The 20,202-nt window shown below is 41.5% G+C and overlaps 1 protein-coding gene across 4 annotated transcripts in view; it reads right to left on the bottom strand.

Annotated features, from left to right (window-relative positions):
• SLC6A6 (solute carrier family 6 member 6) overlaps positions 1-20,202 on the bottom strand; it is a 73,937-nt gene that overhangs the window by 45,522 nt on the left and 8,213 nt on the right. For 2 of the 4 annotated variants that reach the window (XM_084840216.1, XM_084840218.1), the window contains exon 2: positions 17,979-18,014. The exons of 1 other annotated variant lie outside the window; for it this stretch is intronic. Coding sequence is in view for 1 of the 3 variants with exons in the window: in XM_084840215.1 (XP_084696341.1) it covers positions 11,932-11,997; positions 15,213-15,228 (82 nt within the window). In the remaining 2 variants the exon portion in view is untranslated. Of the gene's footprint in view, positions 1-11,931; positions 11,998-15,212; positions 15,327-17,978; positions 18,015-20,202 lie in introns of those variants that run through there. One more of the 4 variants, XM_084840215.1, reaches the window with a different exon arrangement.

Genomic DNA, 20,202 nt, shown 5'->3' with positions numbered 1-20,202 from the left:
ATTGGTAAGTCTGCCCAACTTGCCTTAACGGTTTGGTTCAATACGGTAACTATGATGTTACAAAATAGAACTGGTAGGCTGACATATTAGACAACCAACCTATCCAATACGTAATGCAATGTTAATTACAGCTACAGCAATGGAGGTGGAGAACAGGAAACTCGAACCTCTTCCTCAAAGGTTGCTTTCAAATATCAATAGAGCTGGATCCTTGTGTTCATTTTTTTTTAAACAAATGAAAGCAGAAATGCCATAGAATGCGATAATTATGGTTTTGACCATGTAAGGGGACAATCAGAAGAAATGTTCATCGGACAAAGGAGACTGATAAAAGCAGAGCCGGAAATATTATTTTAAGTCCTTGGACATTACTAGCATATTTTTTAAAAGGTGTCCAAGCAATTTGGCACCTGATTTTCCCCTCAGCCCTGGCTATAAGCCTTCACAAATCACCAGGCCAAGAGCTCCCAGCTCTCCAGTGATGCAAGTCTCTAAGCACCACACAACACCCACCCTTGATTTGCAGGAAACTGAGAAAAGTTTCTTTGGTTGCACTGAGCTTTAGAGTAGGCAGAAGCCTCTGCCTCATCTGTAGCCCAGTGTGGCATGAGACCTCCTGTAACAAACCCAACCTGTCCCCTCTCCTTTCTAGGTATGTCTTTGAACAAAGAAAATGCCCTGAGATGACCAAGCATCTACTGGTAGCAAAATCTGCGTTACTGCACATCCATGGATGACTCTCCTCCTTCAACACCCTCACCCCTCACGATTCATCCCTTAATAAGGTACATGCAGCAATCACATAAAGGATGCATGATCAGGTCTTCTCCGCTACTGATTGATCAGATTAAATTTCAATCTCTCTCTAGGAGTTCCGGCCCTTCAGATAAATAAAGCAGAGGAAGATTTGGTGGGGCACGCATATAATGGCTGGATACTGAGTCAAGCCAAAATTCTACTGGCCCATGCTGGGGTTAAAAAAGAAGCACTTCACAGTAACTTTGACACATTAAGATTAATGCCCAAATCTGGGTTAAATTAACAAAGTTAGCAGGGCCTTGGTTAAAAGTAGAACTGATTTCAGACTGTCTAGATAGTCTTTGCTTCTTGAATAACAGGGAACAGTTATTTGTTTGGCCATAGGCAGACATTATGAGCTGTTTTCACCAAGGAGTAAATGCTTTCAGACACTACAAAACTGACTGAGAGTACTGCTTAGAACAGGGTTAATTAACCCCTTATGTGATTGCTGTGTGATTTCATGATGTAACTAAAGAAGCTCTGGAGTCTTAAAACTGTTGACTGTTTTCAAGTGTTAAGATCTGAGGACTCTGGTGTTTTAGAAGTGTTTTTGTAGTTCATGGTACATATCACCCCATAATATTCACAGCAGGCAGTATCATAATTCTAGTTTATGACATAAATGACCTTCTTAAAATACAACCTTTTATTGCACTCATATCTCGAACTTTGCTCTGTGACCCACCCATGGTCATTACTAATTGCGGGAAATGCCAAGAGAAGATGAAAAGGAGGTGGTTTGAGGTACCCCAGTATTGAGGAAAATTCCAAGACAACAGTGTTTGTTTAATGAAAGGCATTGTCCTGAGCATTAATAGGATTTGTTTAATTTCCTGCATTTTTATTCAACCGAGTGAAATTACAATGCCTTGTAAGAGATAACCATCAACAAGCTAATATATATTTGGAAGGCATTTTCCATGTTAGAACTAGAGCTATTCTTTCAATATCAGTTAACAGAGAACAAAGTATCCCAAAGACAGAAACTCTGTATTTAAATATAACTTAAATTTATGGAGAATAAAATGACTGAGCAGTTCCACTTTTGAGGCACATGCCAACTTCTGGGAGACATATGTCTGCCTTATTTTCAGAAAACAAGGGCTTGGCCCAAAACATTAAGATAGCTGAACAATGAGTCAAAGCTACCATTTATAACAAATCTGAATGCAGCCAATTGAGTGTTCCTTCCAAAAGAAAAATGAAGGATTTCCAGGCCAAATCCTGTTGATGTTTTACTGGTAAGAATCCAAGTCAATCCCATAAAATTCAGAGCAGTTTTCCAAGCTTTTCAGTGATATTATATAGAGGAACTATTACATAATCAGTCTGATATCTCTTTGTCTCCCTTTGGCTCCCCAAACACACATTCTTAGTATTAAGACATCATCTCCATTTCCAGACTCTAGACAAACCATTCACTGACCAGCAGTGCCTCACTAAACTGTAAGTCATGTGCATGAAATGCTCTGTTAAATGGAAAATTTTGTTGACTTTAACTCAAAGTCAGTTCTGGTCTTCTGCTGAACTATTAGCACTCAGCTGAAAGAAAGCAAGTCCCGTGCATGGAAAAGCCACCTCCACCTCCATGTGAAATGCAATAGATTCCTTCCACTCAATAATTCCCTCCAACATTAAATGAATAATATTTCACTCCATAAACATTTTTGTGTGCAACTGAATTGATTTGAAGTTATGTGTACACTCAAAAAGAACTCAACCCTGATTTGCCCAGTGGGCTGGATGGTTAGCCATGAGTATACTAGATACTCAAAACATTTAGAGTTGCACTGAACTGAGAGTGGGAATAAACTGAGAGCTGGTGGAGATCACAGTGGAAGCCTGTGATAACAGGATGGAATGTTATGACTGAATCTGAAGGACTACAGTCCATACTCTTGGTCATGATTTTAACTGGAGGAACAGACAGCCCACATTGGTCTCATTTGGATGCAACTCTAAATTATGGCTTAGCATTACATGAAGAAGCCTCAGGCTCATGAGCTCCCACCTTCCTTCTCCTCCAGCATGGCCACAAGAAGATTTGAAATTTTCACTTTTATTTTCAATTAACTGCAGTTTAGTATTATGTCCAAACCCTAAACTGTGGTTAATCTTAACTATGGTTTATTCATAAACCAATGTTTCAAGTTGGCTTATTTCAGTAAACCATAGTTAAGTCTAACCACAATTTGTCCAGTTTCAGGCATAACACTAAACTGTGATTAGTTAAAAATGGAAACAAAAAGTTCCAATTTCCCCCGTGTGGTGATGCTGGAGGAGGAAGCACATGAGCCTGAGACTTATTCATGCAACACTAAAACACAATTTAGGGTTGAGGCTATTGTTTGCTTGTCGCTGTTTTGGGAAAAGTAGTGATCCAGAAATTCAGTAAAGTACTCTAAAACACACAGAAGAACCAGGATGGGAGGTCTTTAAGAAATCTGCTGGCAACCTGCTGTTCCCCCTAGTTAATTTTGGGAGCCACAGTTTTAAATCAAACATAGACATTTTAAAAATTGTATACACATTAGCAAATTTATTGAAGGACATACTCCTTTCTGATATATAATAAACTGATAAATCTTGTGGGTCTTGCTGCTCTGAAAGAGTTCTTCTTTTGTTTTTCTTACCTTGCTTATCTTAAAGTACCTTCTTGCCAAATTGCCACATGTAATATTATATTGTCTTCTGCTTATCAGTTTTATTTTTCACCGTCTGCAATGAACAGATGATATTACAAAGTACAAGTGAAGGACACTCTTGGGTTTTACTGCTCCTAGAGAGCAAAGGTGGCTCATGTCACCACCATTTCTCATGTGTGCACAAGCACTGACTTCAGAGGAAAGACTTATGAAGCTTTACTAGTTACCTCTTTCCCTATGTATCCAAGGAAATGCTGATATAAATTATCACACAACATGGGAACTAAGGGAATATTCACATTAGTTATAAGGAAATGTAAAGCTTTTACATCATAAAGAACAGAATGGCGGTGCACCCTACACCAGTATCTGAGATTAGCTAGGCATGGGTAGGATCCCTTGACTTTTGTGGCAGCCTTCCTCAACCTGGTGCCCTCCCGATGTTTTGAACTACAATTCCCAGAATTCCTGACCATTCACCATGGTTGCTGGGCTTATGGGAGTTGAAATCCAAAACACTGGGAGGGCACCAGATTGGGAAGGCTGCTCTATGGCTTGGAGTCAATATCATGCAAGAGAAAGTCTGCTTGCACAACTGGACTTCCCCATCATCTCCTCTCCCCTACAGCCCCCCATGTGTCTCCCAAATTTGCTCTGGAGCATCCCCCAATCCTACTTAGCAGATTTGGGGGGCACCTGGGGGGCACGGCGGGGGAAGGAAAATGCATTCTGCCAGTAGGCTCCCTTTCACTAGTGGAACAACACCATTGGATACAACCTTATGCTTGTGTACAAGTCATTAGAGAAGGGACTAAACTCAGTGTGGCATATCTTACAGAGAAATGTGATGTCTCTTGTGCTTGAATTGACCTAATCAAACCACCTCTTTTTATTTGGCTAGGTTCTCATCACATTTTCAGCTTCAGACATTACCTGGATGCTTCTAGGATCAGCCTCGCTAATAAATACTGCTGGATCCAACCATATGCTGAATGAATAAATGAATAACTGTGTTATAAATGAGGGGACAGCAGGAAAGAAGATTGTAAAGCAGTTTTCTGCAGCAAGTAGCAGAGTCAGATGACCCTATCTTGCTTACCATGGTTAGGCTGTGATTTGCCAAAAAGTACAAAACTTCAGAAAAACCCAGGATCTTAATCCAACTTCAAACTGTGGTTTAAAATCTTGGCTTGTTCCAAAGCTAATAACCATTTTCCCATTGCAGATGAAACAGGAAACTATAATTAATAAGAGACCTCCTGGTTTAATCATAGCTGCATGCAGACAAAAGGAGATATGGTTGTTCAAACGTGGCTCTCCACAGGTGTAGCCAAACATATTTGAGCATGAGATCACAAGAATTGCTCCTGAGCAATGGTGGTTGAATTAATTAGGGAGAAACAAAATTCATAACGTACTTCATTTATGTGTTATGCAACATTTGAAGTAACATGTTTTCCACCATGAAAAGAACAGCTCTATGAAGTATGAGTGCTTGGAATACATCCTCTATGAGACGTTGCCTCAGTAACAGGCATCTCTTAATCTTGGCTTCCCTTTCATTGCTCTCCAGAGCCAAAACAACAACACTGCTTAGGCAGTAGACCTGCATTGCTTCCATAAGCTAACAGGCCAGGAAAGCAATGATGGCAGACATTTATGGAATACAGATGAGGGGATGGAAGTTGTTACATCCTGCTGTATGTACTGGTAATTGAGCAATGGGAGAAATGGCCTGGTTAAAGGTTGTTTTTGTTCACAACAAACCAAATTCTAATCTCAATTAACACCCCTGGGGGTGAACTAGCTAAAAGCCTAATGACTGACAATAATCCAGAAAGGATCACCGGCTTCCTGCTGCTTTCCCTTGGTAAACTGCTGTTTTGATTATATCATCACTCCAGATGTAAAACTGCAAAATTTGACTTCACTGTGCAGCCAAACTTTCAGACAGCTTTTCTTAACTGCACCTGAAAAGGTGTAATTCATAGGACAAAAAAGGAGCAATAATGTGAACACATGCTCTTCTGTCCTCGTATTGCTCAGATCAAGATACAGCAGTACTGCAAGTAAATCCACCACAGTTACTAGTTCTAACATTATATTACTATGTGTCGTTGCCTACACATACTTATTATTCATTTATTCATTGAAATTGAGAAAAAGTACAAGATTTTATAAAGTTTTGGAGCCTGGCCACTTTGAGGCAACAGAAGATCAGGCAAGTGGCTATTTGCAACCCTGGATATAAAGAAGGCAGGCATTCACAAATGCTCTGTGTACATGATTCATGGCACTGCCAGGAGCCCATCTAAATGTCTTCTGTTTCTTTTTTATTTAAACTTATTACATTCCACCCTCTACCATCTACATCAGTGCAGGCCAAATTGATTTGGTCTTCAGGCACTTTCCCATCCCCTTCTAGAGCAGGTCTGGCAATGATGTCATGGCATATGATACTACTCAGAATTATTGTGTTTGCCCTGAAAAGCCCAGAGGGAAATCCCAGTGACCCATCCTCTCCTATCTCTGGATTAATAACAGCAGAAAGAAATAAGTAGGCATAAAAAGCCATAACTGTGCCCTGTTTCATTCTGAGCATATTAGATGACGGTTGCTTTAGACCAGGAGTGGGCAATGTGGCCCTCCAGATGTTTTAGCCTATGACTCCCATCAGCCCAGAATGATGAGGGACAATGGGAACTGTAGGCCAAAACATCTGGAGGGCCACAAGTTTCCCATCCCTGTTTTAGACATTAATTTCCCATTCTGTTCAGGCCACTTCTAGATATCTAGCAACTCTGCCTCTATGAAGAAACACCATCACACAGTGGTCTAGAATGGGATTCCACTGCACCACTGATAATACAATCACCCCCAAAACAGGAGATACGGCTGTAGCTCAGTGGCAAAGCACACATGCTTTGCCTGGGCTCCATTCCCTGACATTCTGGGGGATGGTCATGGCAAAGATCTCAAGTAGAAAGGCAGGCTTGTGGCAGGGAGACTCATCTGAGACTCTGGAGAGATGCTTCCAGTCAGAACAGACAACATGGTCTGAGTCAGGGCACAGCATCTTCAGAGATTCGTGACAATCAGGATCCATTGCCTCACCTACCACTCAAAACATGAGTCAGCAAGGCAAATTTCAGTGTCATGGTTTTTAAAAAATAAAGGTGCAGACCAGAGCTGCTGGGATAGTAAAACAACCAGTAACACCTAATGGCTGCATTCGTAAGGTGCCTGATAAAATCTTTTTTATGAACTCAGCTACAACCCACTTCCTTATATTTGAGCTTCTTTTTGAAAAAAAATAAAATAAAATTACTGAACAGAAACTAGATTTTATCGTGTTTGAAACAGGAAATGAAGTTCTACAGTGGTTAGCAGAATGATGGGAACACACGGTGAAAGACAAAGGGACCAGGATGTTTCTACAGAGAAAATGCTAGAAGTTGCATAAGCTTGCCAGTGAGGAAGTTTACACTGAATTGCTTGTTCTGTTTGGAGTGGCAAAACAACAGAAAGAAACACCCACACACCCAAAGAAGTATGACTATCATCTGTTGGCTTCTTGCTTTTCCTTGCCTTACACACTGATGGTGAAATGGCAGCAAGGAAGACAGAGGTGTTCTGAAAACCGATTAACTCAGTGGTTCTCCCTTCTATGTTCTTCCTTCCCCACTCATTGAAGGGCTGGTGTCATAATGCTAAGTGGGAAAGCCTAGAGTGAAAGACAATTTCTCGCCCTCCATGTCTGAATTCTCCTCTGTCGCTTTAGCAAGATGGTAAATTATGCTGGCTACTCCACCCCAGCTTTAATCCACTTTAAATCAGTAGTAGTCACACAGTGACTTTTGGAGTGGCATGTGACCTGCAACTAATTTGCTTGAGGCCCTTTCCCCTCTTATTTTCACTCTCAGCAACCACTTCCCCATCCCTACCTGACAACAGCATCAAGACTCACTTAAATAAGCCCAGAAAGTCCTGTAACTGCTGGCAAGTTAACTAGCACATGAAGATGCGGCTTGGGAGAGAGCATGTCTACACTGCACACCTAGAGGGTTTTGGCATGACCTTAATGTTAAACCCATTCCAAATAAATCCTAGGAATTACACTTCTATGAGAGGACTGGAGGTCTTAAACCGCTAGCATCTGCAAAACTACACTTGGAGAAAGCCATGATACTTAAGAAGGAAGCCAGGAAAACCCATTGGGATCAAAGGAGAGAAGTACTATTTGAGACCAGGAGAGACAAAAGATGAGTGGTGAGGAAGCTATTTGTAAGGCTGGGGAAGTGGGCAGGAGTTGACAGTGCCTGTGGAAAGGAAGGACAGCTGTAGCACAGAATAGGACAGCTATAAAATAGAATAGAAACACTGTAGTAGCAAAGAAGTTGATATAAAAAAGGCCTGTGGCTCCCCTCCCTCTCCCTCTCTCTCTGTGCATATGTGTGTACATTATATATACGTGTGTGTGTGTATGGATGAAATTAAGTGTGCCTGTCTGTGTATAAGATTAGAAAACATTTATTTTCTTACAGTTAAAAATGTATCTGTAGTCATAATACATTTCGATATGGCCATAGGCCTACTAGACATCTCCTACATCCAAACCACCTAGTGGATACAGCCGATTCAGTTGTTTCATATGAATCGCTGAATACTAGGCATGCAGTTGCATTGACTTGGAATCACACTGAATCCAGCTATCTTTAAGACCATTAAAATTAAAGTCTCCGTGGATAATTCCTAACCCTTTTCCTGAAGACTATGTGATTGTAAGTTAGTTTTTAAAAGAAGAAAAATATCTTCAGCATAGCATTGCCAACAAACCTTTGAAAATCAGATGCGACAAACAGCTGGGGTATGTGTGTGTGTTTGTTTTTTGCTTTAATCCTGTTGCAAAAAATCAGATAAATGCTTAGGAAAAATCAGATAAATGCTTAAAATAAGCATTTTGCTTCTCTGTGGAAACTAAACATGCAACCCAGTTCTGTATATCATGCTCTGTACATTAGAATGCACAACACTGGCAAATGGGAGAACTTATCCTACGCTATCGACAGAACTCCACTGAGGTTCATCTTGACAAACGGAAGAAAATATTTCAATTTCTTATCTTGTCTACCAGCTCCAGCTGATTTCAGATAAGGATTTTGATGCCATTATTTATATTTAGTTTGTGTTAATTGCACACAGGCATTTTGCACTCCAGAACCATGCAGAACCATACAATTAACTTGAAGAGCATACAAATCAACCAAATCCTAAAAAAGTAATAGATAGCAACGATTATGGTCAGTTGACTGTCAGTATATACAATTTGCATTTTGGATTCCTACTGTTTTGTCTTGGGCCAGAAAATGAAATTATGATCAAGTGGAAAATGTTTGCTCTTTCATAAGTGTAAAAAAAAACCCTATAGGGAAATGAGCTACAGAAACAAAATACTAGAATGAAGATAACCTTAAAAGGGTAAATTATAAAACTAAATGTGTATTTTTTCCAGTTTGCTTAAAAGACATGGAAAGAAGGCAAGGTGTTTCTGTTTGGGGCAGGGGGAGCGGGGGGAGACAGCAGTTTAAAGTCACCACCAATTTTGTGTATTTTGCTGCTGTTTTTAATGAAGTCAAAGATGCTTCCAATCAGAATTGGGAATTAAAAAATCTGCATTTTCATAGTATTCTCATCTGACTTCAGTGGAGTTAAACCAGATTTAAAACAAATGAATCTTATTCAGTATGAAATAACAATAAATTATTATAGTGTGTTTAAAACAGAACCACATTCTACAATACTGGATCGCCGCAGATAAAATAGATTAGTGATGGGAAAGATAAACATTAACTAAATAAAATGAAAGGGGGAGCACACTCTTTGTCATGTACTAAAAAAAGCACATTACAGATTTCTGAAATTTCAAACACTGAAACCAATAAATATCTATAAAAGGCTTTTTAAAGTTTGTCTACAACAAAGAGTGGAAATAACCTCCCATTCCATTATAAAGCCAATTGAGTGCTATATGACACCCAGACAAATGTAGCATTATGTTCTATGGTAACTTTTAAAGAAATCCAGCTGATTTGTATGTAAGCAGATATCTTGCTAGCTCTCATTTTTATCACATGTGTAATGATATTTAATATTTGTCCTCTGTTCATAATTTTCAGTCATTTTGATGAGGCGAGAATCTCAGCTTTCTGCTTTTAAAATAGGTTTACAGAACACTCAAAGTTTCGGGAATACAAGGAAAAAAGAATTTAAAGGCATGAAGAGGTTAAGCAAATTTCACAAGGTGTTTTTTTGTTTTTGTTATTTTTCTCCTTATTTCCAACTAATCTTTTGGAATTATCTGAACACGGGTTTTGGACTGAAATGTAGAATACTGAAATACTGTGTTTAGTTTCAAAATGATGAAGTACAGTTTTTCAGCAAAAAAAAAAAAGTGACTGAATGTAGCAGTTCTAACTGTAAGACTGAGAACTGGGTCACATAAATTCTATAGCAGGGTCAAATTATTCACCTTGCTCTTTTTCAGCAGTTTCGGGAAGATTTTAATTTTCTCTCTCTCTCTCTTCTTTTTAACAAAGCTTTGTTGATGCTTCCAATGGTGGCAAAGCTGCAATGAACAGCCTGTCAGCGTTCTTCAGTCCTATAAAATGCCCCAATAGAAACAATGCTGTAGCTGCACATCAATGGAGCAGCTGTTAAAATATCAGCTCTGAGCATCAGACAGCAAAGGACCTGCTAAAAACAAAATAATATTGTATGTAATGTAGTGATCACACAGCAATCCTAACCGCCTCAGGCAGTTATCCAAAAGGGATTAGGATGACGTGGATATAGCCTTCCACTGGTGGACCACAGCTTTGCCAATGGGGACATGCCTACCAGAGGCCTTCCGGTATGCCTATGGATACCTCCACAGGCATAAATCTACCACCAACAGTAGTAGGAGTTAGGCCTGAAATGGGGTGTTTCAGGAGCAGATCCGGCCTTGCTCACTGGGAAGGCCCGAGGATTTGGCCCTCCCTCTATAGAGGCAGAGGTTGGCATACCCAATTCCCCCACCACTGGATGAGGGGGGGAGGAGAAAAGACGACTTGGATCCATGCAAGGAACATAAGGGTGTAAGCCAATAGGGCTTTGGAAGAGGCCTCCCGCTCTAACTGGTTACAATTGCTCTGGCTTCTCCTCTCTGTAAGCTGTATTAAAGTCCGCCCCCCCTTCATCCCCAGTGACCAAAAACCAAGTCATTAATGGAAAGATGGGTTATCTCTGTTTTAGCTTGAAAAAAATAAAGAAATCTTTCTAACTCATAGAACGGTTTTGTCCACAGCTTACTAGGTGTTTATAGTGTAAGCCCTTCTTGCCAAAGGATCCCGCTCGAGGAGATATCCAAGTCAGCTTTAAGATCACAATTTCTGTCTGGTTCACTGGAAATCATTCTGCTAGGCCAAATAGGAGCAAGTTCCAAATGTCAAGTGTGACCTTTGTAGGAGAGGTCATTCACTTGGTTTTAAGCATGCTCATTTCATCATGTGCCTTCTGATTATGTTATGCTATTAGAATCCAGACACCCCCACATACATTCAAAGATCTCGGGGGGGGGGGGAGTTGTGAGGCCAGAAGGGCTAGCCCTGCACCTGCCACACTTGGTTGTTATATCCTGTGCCATCCATGCATTGGGGGCAGATGAAAAAGGGCACAAAGTGCATAATGACACAAACACAAAGAGCTCTCTTATATTCGGGGCGGGGGAAGATCCTGGACCAATCAAGATTCCCATTTGCGTGGAGGTCTATATATGTGCACAAGGGGGATCTGAACCCCCTTGCTCTGACAGATAAAACAGCTTTTTCCTATTCACTGTTTTTGTTTTAGTCATTTGTGGGGTTTGCTATCTTCTTGTGTCCCCACACATTTGTCCATTATGACAGGCGATTAATTTTTCAGAAGAGACTGTAGAATGGATGGCAATTTGTTAAAAAAAATAATTGTTAAAATTTAGTCAAGAAAATTATGTACTCTCTGCAGGAATATTTTTAAATAATGTGAGCAATCCAGAGGAAGTGACTCATTCTTTAAGACCCATTCAAATCTATCGGACCATGTGCGATCCAGACAAGCTTATTTGGATTGTACCCATTCTCTATATTACTAAACAGCTAGGAACACCAACACTCATTAGACTGGCAATAAAATTCTGAGAGCCAGCAATTCTGGATGCATTGATATGTCAGTGTGTACCAGAAGCACAGTGGATGACTGCCCATGGTGCAACTTTTCTGTTGATCAGTTGAGTACTGGCATTGCCAACATAGCACATTTTAGGAAAACAGAATAATATTTTAAATGCTTACGGATAACATTCCTAGAATTCTCAATGACATACGGATAAACACAAATGAGGCATCAAGCTCCATGTACCAACATGCCTCCCCCCATTTTGCAAGCATCCCACCTTCGCTGCACTCACCAGTTGGAACGTCTGTCCCCTCCTCAATGTGGATGGGCAGTGTTGGTTCCTCCATAGGGTGAGGCACTGATAGAAAGTAATGAATGATGGTAGTATTTGTCGCAAAATGATCACAGTAAGATGGTTCCTTCTTAGCATTACAGTTACAAATGAGATTGGTGATGGCAATGAGCAATCCACTTTTTCCCCAAAGGGTTCTATACTAAGAAATAACCACAATATTCCATATGCTTTACTGTATCTGGAGATACAAGCCTGACAAAAGTCAATCTCTGAGAATTCACTCTGTCTAAACAATCCAGTTCCATGATATTTGGGAAATGGGAGCACAACTACTTTTAGAAACATTTCTGTTCAAGGGCCTGCATTGCTTCCTCAAAATTAACATTGCCAAAGAGGATTTTATTTTGTCATGTAAAATAATAATAATAATCTGAAGAACTGGATACCTTTCCAAAATGACTGTACAAAACACAGACATTTTAACAAGCCTGATGTTTGACAATATTCCTGTTCAACTCTCTGGATCTCAGTTACCTCCCATCTTAAAATCCATGGTGTAGAAGTCAGAGTGCTAAGTCACATACATTAAAAAGATTATGAACAGAAAGAAATGTATCCATCAAAGGTGAGCCTTCAAAGGTTATGTGGAGACACAGAAAAGAAGCACCATTTTGACTTCCACTGATGCATGACAAAGCAGGCAGTAAAGGCCCACACTGTATGTACTGGATGCAGCCCAGGATTTGTACATAAATGGGATACATATGTGTACAAGTGGAGACCCATTATTTTTAATTTATTTTTGCAAAAGTAGTCCTACTTTTGTTCTTTTTTGTTGCACCCCACTCCCTTTTTCTGCATGTGGACGTGTGAAAAGAATTCACAGAGTTGTGGGGGAGGCTAGGCCAAGAGGAGGAAATTTGCTCTCCTGCTACCAGCATGTACATCCAAATACACAGTCAACTGCAGTTACTGCCCTTCTGCACTGCATTTGCTTTCTGAATTACTGACTTCGATGAGCATCCAAACGGACATCCCAATCCATTCAATAGTGTGCATTCAGTTGAAAGCTATGCACTGCAGATAGACAGCATCCCCACTTGGGTGTATATTTGGATGCATGTTCAATTTATACAGATAGTTCTTGATCCAGAAATGATGCATATGGCCGCCTGTTTCTGCCTATGTATCTCCTTAACTGAATTTGGGCTCTTGGCTCCACACAGCCATCCCTTGAATCACCCACTGGAGCCTCTCTATTCAAACTCAAAAGTGTCCTGCTCAAGTAGAGGGGCTGCAGGGGATTAGGCTTAGAGAATGCATACCTGAGCTAATTCTTCCCATCTCTAGTCCTTTGAACCACAAGGAGGCATTTCTCCTTGCATTTTAAAGGGTCTAAAAGGGAGGGGAGTGAGGCTCAGAGAAAGCACACCTCTTGGCATTCATTTCCTCAGGCCAATAGCTCCCCCCCCCCTGCACCCCCACCCTTTATAGTATAAGGGACATTCTGCCTTGCAGGTTAAAGAGTCCTTGCAGGCAGCAGGTTGGACCTGGAGAATGTGCTAATCAGGACATGGTATTTCCCATGGCATTCCTCTCCCACCCTTTCCAGCCACAATCCAGTTGTAAGGAGGGGGACATTCTGCCTTGTAGTTTTAAAGTAGCCTAAGGCTGGGATTGGGCTCAGAAAATAGATGTCTGGCTGGCCACTTGCCCCAGTGGCTGAGGGATCATTCCTACATGCTGCTCTAGGTTGCCAGCATTCCAAGGCAGCTTAGGACAGTGAGCATGGGCGGCCAGTCTCCAGTCAGTTTTTGAGGTTTGGAAGGGGCGGGGAGGGGGGTGTAGAGTGGGGGTTGGCTATTTTAAAAACCAAAACAATTTCCCTACATAACTCAGGGCTCCCCTGGTATGCAGGAATCCACTTCGGTCCTCTCCTTTCGTCAGATTTGTCGCCCAGCCACAAGTGGCATACCCCCATTTGGGCATGGGGATGGTGATGATTTTATATCTTTCATATATAAGGCAGTTTAGAAACTCATCTCTTGAGCACACAGAGGCCGTGCTCTTTCTGAGCTGGCACATCAGAACATCCAATGTGACCCAGGGACTGAGGTTCCATGTTATTTCTGCACCTGATTTCCTGAGGTTGCCAGTCCTGTTGGGGAAAGCCTGCTCAGAGAAGCTAGCACTTGCAGTGAAAGCAGTACAGAGATACATCTTATTGCTACTACCCTTGGCCAGAGGACAGCCTTTCTCTCTCTCTCTCTCTCTCTCTCTTTCTCATCCCCACAAGATGAGCCAGTTTTAGGATGGCTGGAGAAAGCGAGAGGAAAGAGCGATCCCCTCCTACCCACTCTTTTCCTTCCTCTTATACCCTCCATGCCCCTGTGCTTAGGAAAGAAGTAATGGGGCTGCCCCACGGCATACTGACTCAGTGGCAATGGTGGCTTGGAGGGCAGGTGCAAGGGAAGAAGGCAAATCCTTCCACACACACATGCCTAACCATCAACCAAATTGGAAGGGAACGGAATGCACAATCCGAGTGTTTCCAAGCGCCTGTGTTCTGGAGCGCTCCATCAGGTTACTGGGGAAGCCAACCAGGGTGGAAGCAGGTGTGAGAGGCTCTACAAGCAAACTAAGGCTAGTGGCTGCAGTGGTCAGGGTGGGAACTCCCCCCTCCCCCTTTCTACTGATATACATGTCATGATAGATACAAACAGATAAATAGGCAATGTATTGCTGAGTGTGTGTAGTCCACAGGGATCCACTGGCTCCCCATGTGGGATCCTTGACAACTGCTATGGATCACAGATTCTGGGCAGGGAACTGCGAGTGGTAGAAAGTCCTTTCCCCCCTCACCCTTCTGCCTTACAGCTCATCATCCAGCCCCTACCAGGACACATGTGGGTTGGAGCTGGGCTAGAGGAGAGGGTGCACACTCACTCCTCCATTGCCCAGTGGGGGCACCTGGTTTGATGATGAGCTGGGATTTGTGTTAGAGTCCCTCCTCCTCTATCTCAGAAACCATAATGCAAGCCGCTGCAGCAGAATGAGTCAGTGAAGGCCTGGTTCTCTAGGCCTGTTCCTCTTTCACTTGGAAGTGGCAGGATCTTATGGAGTTGCAGAGTGGGGCTGTCTTTCCCTACCACTCCAAATAGCTGGTACTACTAGGCAAAAAATGGAAGAGGTCTCCCAGTTCTCCCTTTTCTACCTGCTACCTAATTGACTTACTTTTCTGTGCGTTGCACTATTTTAACCTTAACCAATGCACTCACCTGCTATTATCACCATCGCTATCAGCTGTACCAGGCTGGGAAGACCCGGGATCAAGAAGTGGCAGCAAGTGGGTCAATTTGCACATTGCCTCCTCATGGAAACTCCTCGCCAAATGGTATCTGTTGGAAGCAGTGGGTCTCCAGAAGGTGGCACATGCAAATGAACTGAGCACCATAGTAGTAGGGAATGGCACAAAATAGGTTTCTGTACCCCAGTTCTGTAGTTTGGTTTAGTGGTCGATGTTGTAAGGTTGTTCCCCAAGCTGGTGCCCTCCAGATGTGTTGGACTATGACTGCCTGCTCTTTCCCATGCTGGCTAGGGATTATGGAAGTTGTAGTCCAACACATCTGGAGGGCACCAGGTTGGGAAGGACTGGACTGGACTATGGTATGGCTAACTCATACTTCCCAAGAAGCAGGGAACACCATCTCCTTCTCTGCCTGCACCACCATCATCCTTTGAGAGTAATGGGGGAACGGTCCCTGGCCCTTCCCTACCTCCTCTCACACCACAATGTTTTCCAGGTCTCCTCACATATTTCCCTATTTTAAAATGCAAAATAGCCTATTTCCTTTAGCCTGTTTTAAAATAGCTAAAGGAAAGGGAAGTTGCATATAGCGGGTGCACCTCACACTCCTTTCATTTTAAAAGCTCAGTTCTTCAGCTTTTTTATTCTAAAAGCTAATACTTCAGTGAAGAAACATTCACTACCACATAAGGTATTTGCTACATATGAACCAATTATTATGCCAAGATAATTATAGCTGGATGTTTAAAAAAAAATAAAATGAAAAGCACATTATTTTATTAGATGTCTGCCCAATGCTAATGTTCCAGGGCTTTCCATTAAGTTAGGCACAACGCACACACAGAATGTGATGTAAAACATACTCTGTACCACAAAATAATGGCATAATTTTCTTCTCCAAGCTGATTTTGCTTTCTCAAAATAATATTCTTAAAACTAAGTGAAGTCCTATCTTTTATTGAATTTACACATTTCATGTGTTATGGTCCACAAAACTGTGCAAATAGTTCAGTGTGCCCAAGGGGTCTTTGGTCTTGTGTTTCCCAAACAGCAGCCCTCCATGCTGCATGGTGAAAGTCTTTTGCACCTGAAGGGAAACTCAGAACCACTTTGTGATACGACATGTTTATTATTGTTTAAAGGACAGGGGAGGCCAAAATCCCAGTGGGTGCACCCAAACATACAGGCTCACTTAAAGGAGTTCTTTGCAACAGCCAAGGTTTGTAAGCAAGCCAAGTCTATGAGCACTGTGTAAAAAAAAAATCATGTCTTTCCCTCTTCCTTCCCCATTCCTTTTTCCTTTTGTGTCACTTAGATTGTAAAAAAGCAGGGACTGTCTTGTTTTATTTTATTGACCTGGGAGCTGCTCTGGGAGCTTTTCTGATTGAGGAGAAGGGTAGACATGCTTAAATAAATACATGTTTACCACAGCTGGATGCTCCATTTGCTCTACCTAAAATGCAAATGCAACATGAAACACTGCTGGAACTAGCTCTCTAGCACAACCTTGTGGTTGGACTCTTGCTAATTCACTCAGAATGAGTCACTGTTCCATCTACATGAATAGTTTGCTAGACCTCAAGCAGCACTGGGATGCCCTGCTGTGGCATATGGATCAGGAGACTGGCCGCTGTTGCTGGATTTGGGGTGGGGGCTGGTAGCCTTAAAGATAAGTATCAAGCCTGTTAACAAGTAATGCAAGAAATCATAGAAAGAGCCTGAAATATAAATACTACCTGAAGCCACGCACACACGCACGCACACGCGCGCACACAGAAACTTTGCAACTAGTAACTTGGATTATGTAGTAGAATCCAAGAAACACAAAGCACGTCTTACCACAGGACTGGCAGCAGGGAAAACTATGCTGAGCTCTTGCACTGATTTGTTCTATGGCCTTGAACGAATCACTTACATTGCAATTCAAAGCATGTTTACTCAGAAATAAGTCCCACTGAGTTCAATAAGACTTACTCTCTTGGATTGCAGCCTTACAGCACAAGCCAATACAGGTCTACTCACGAATATGTCCCACTGAGTTCAATGGGGCTTACAGATATATGGGTACAGGACTGCTGCCTTAATTGCTTTTCCTCACCTCCTCTTTCTAAAATGAGGGCAGTAGCACTTTACCTACATGGCAATATGAAACTGACAATTCATCAGTCTGTACACTCAAGTCAGAAGTTGCTGACTTCCTGTTGTTGTTGTTGTTGTTATTGTCAGTTATGGCTAGGCTGAGGCAAATAGTTGTGTCTCAGTTCTGTAAAATGCCAATCACAGGAACCTTACCTCACTTTCTTATTGAGACCATATGCAAGACAAAGCACTGATCCAGCAAGTGGTGATCTGTGCACACTTTTTGATGGCAAAGCACTCCACTGACAAAGGCAAGGAGAGGCTGTTGCAAATGGGAGCAGATATCCACATCCAGCAGTCCCAACTGCATATGCAGTTCTAACCCTTACCCAAAATCTGTAAGTGTAGCATCGTGGCCTATATGACAGGAAAAGATAGTACAGCATTTTGCCATCATAATAATATTAATAACAACAAAACATAACAAAAATGATAAGTTGCTGAGTATTTATCATCCCATAACTGTAGCTCCTTTTTTTTTTTTTACAAGCAGTTTATTCTCTTTCTATGAGCAGATGGTGAACATTTGAATTCTGAACATTCGGGTTGCACTGCTAATATTTTGCTATTTTCATTAACGAGCATAAATAACACTTACATGAAGAAGAGTCTCTCCAGAATGGATTTTCTCTTCCTGTTTCAGAAAAAGAAAAAAATAAAATAAAATAAAATGAACAAAATAAAAAATAAAAATAAGATGCTAACGGAGAAAAAAAATATATGAACATAATCCTTCCAGAGATAAGTAGGCCACAAACGTTTTAAAAACTCAAGATAGCACAGGCTCTGTTATCAGGCAACAGTTTCTCCCTAATTTTCCATTTTAATCTTTAATGCAATATGCTGTCATGATATTCTGGCAAACCACTTCTCAAAACTAAACAGATGACAAGGTAACATGTGTGAGTAAAAAATAAAGTTCTAACACCACTCTACCTAGAGCAAGAGAGTAAGCCTCCCTCCGCCCCCCCCCCCCCAGTTTATTGATAATTGTCTAGGATCCCCATTGAAAGGTCCTCAGTGGCTTACAGCAGGGACTCTGAGCTTTTCAGGCTTGATAACGAAAAGCTGGAAATCAGCTTAGGAACATCGGAAGCGGCCTTCTACCGGGTCAATTTGTCCATTTAGCTCAGTATTATCTGTTCTGACTGGCAGTGGCTCTTAAGAGCCTCAAGCAGAGGTCTTTCACATCACTGTGTGCCTGGTCCTTTTTAAACTAGAGATGCCAGGGACTGAACCTGGGACCATCTATATGCAAAGCTTGTGGTCTGCCACTGAGGTTTAGTTTTATCTTTTGCCCCACGCTCAAGCCTCACTTAAGATTTAGGGTGCAATCCTATGTATGTATAGACAGAAGAAAGTCCTACAACTTCCAGCATTTGTAGGAGTTGTAGGACTTTCTTTTGTCTGAACATGCATAGGATTGCGCTGTTAGAAGCTATTAGAGGTTCTGCTCTACCACAATGGGTGGATAGGTGAGGTAAGAAGGGTTTCTGGAGTCCAATTTAACTCCACAAGTGCAGTTTGAATACATTGTCTGACCCATTAACCTGCAATGTGATCCTGGGAGCAGGAAAAGTCTGTAATGATTACAAGGTAATTTACAAGTTAGCCCCTGTGGAGTAAATATTGTCTCACTTCCATTCCTCTACTGAAGGAAATGTTACAGGATTAGGACAAGGAGCTGGTCCAAGTATGAGAGGGCTGAGCGGAAGTCAGAAATTGGGATCAAAGACTGAGGACAACTGTGTTTCCTGAGGCACCAAATTTCTCTTTAAGTCTCCTGTGATCTGCAACTATGCCAGGAATCCATCACAATGTTCTCTGTCATTCCCAAGTTCTGCTACCAAGTTCTGCCTCATCTAGAACCACGAGTTCAAATTACCTATGGTCCAATCTTATGCACTCCTGTGTTGACAACATGGCACATAGTACAGTGCTCTAGGTTTGTGCCCTACCAGTGCAATCCCACAACAGATGGTGTTGCATGGTGGCCAGATCTGGCTGTACTGTCTGAGCACTCCAGTGTGTTACAGTGGTGTTTCACGTGGGAATTTGTGCTGCATTGGAACAGACGGGAGAAACAAGCAGCAACAAAGGGTCTTTTCTGTCTCAACACTCAGACTGAAAATAAGCTTCCTAGGTCTGTTCAGCTAGCTATACAGACTCTGCTGCCCTTACCAGGATAATGGTACTGAACCAGTGCAAGCCATTTCTGCAGCTACATAAGACTTAACTGCTAATTTCAATAGTGTATTCCAACTGTTATGTGCTAGCTACAGCATGGCTTGGATACATGCTGAATTGCTATAAAATAGGTTTTTACTAGATTTCAACAGAGTCCTGTATAGAAAACACCAAACCTTGAGTTAAAAATACACAATTTCGCTGTGCAAACTAGGCTAAAACTAAAATATTTTATACTGTTGCAAGTAACTGCGTGTGACTGAAAAACATACACTTCCTTTTTGCCAGGCTACAGGAATGGCTACACAGTTCTGAGAATATACAGTAACTTTAAATTCTGCGTCACCAGTTTAAACCTAGAATTGTTGAAATAAACTTGGCAGTGCGTATAAAACTAAAATAAGAATAGTTTTAACACAATGGTGACTCATAAAAGAGTCAACTAGGCTTTACTTCTTATTCTCTGGATATTTAAACTCTGGAACCAAACCTGTTTACAGTATTCTTATCTTTCCAAAAGCTACTCCTGTTTAAATATTTTGAACTCTAAGGAAATTGCAGCTCTCAGAACAACCTCTGGATTACTACCTATTAGACCAACCTACTGAATTAATAATAATTATAGTAAAATGGTG

Source organism: Heloderma suspectum, chromosome 2 (genome assembly GCF_057233095.1).
Source record: "Heloderma suspectum isolate Gila_16-S chromosome 2, 16-S_ref, whole genome shotgun sequence".
NCBI lineage: Eukaryota > Metazoa > Chordata > Lepidosauria > Squamata > Helodermatidae > Heloderma > Heloderma suspectum.
Note: the sequence above shows the minus strand (reverse complement) of the source record. Positions and strands in the feature narration are given on the sequence as shown.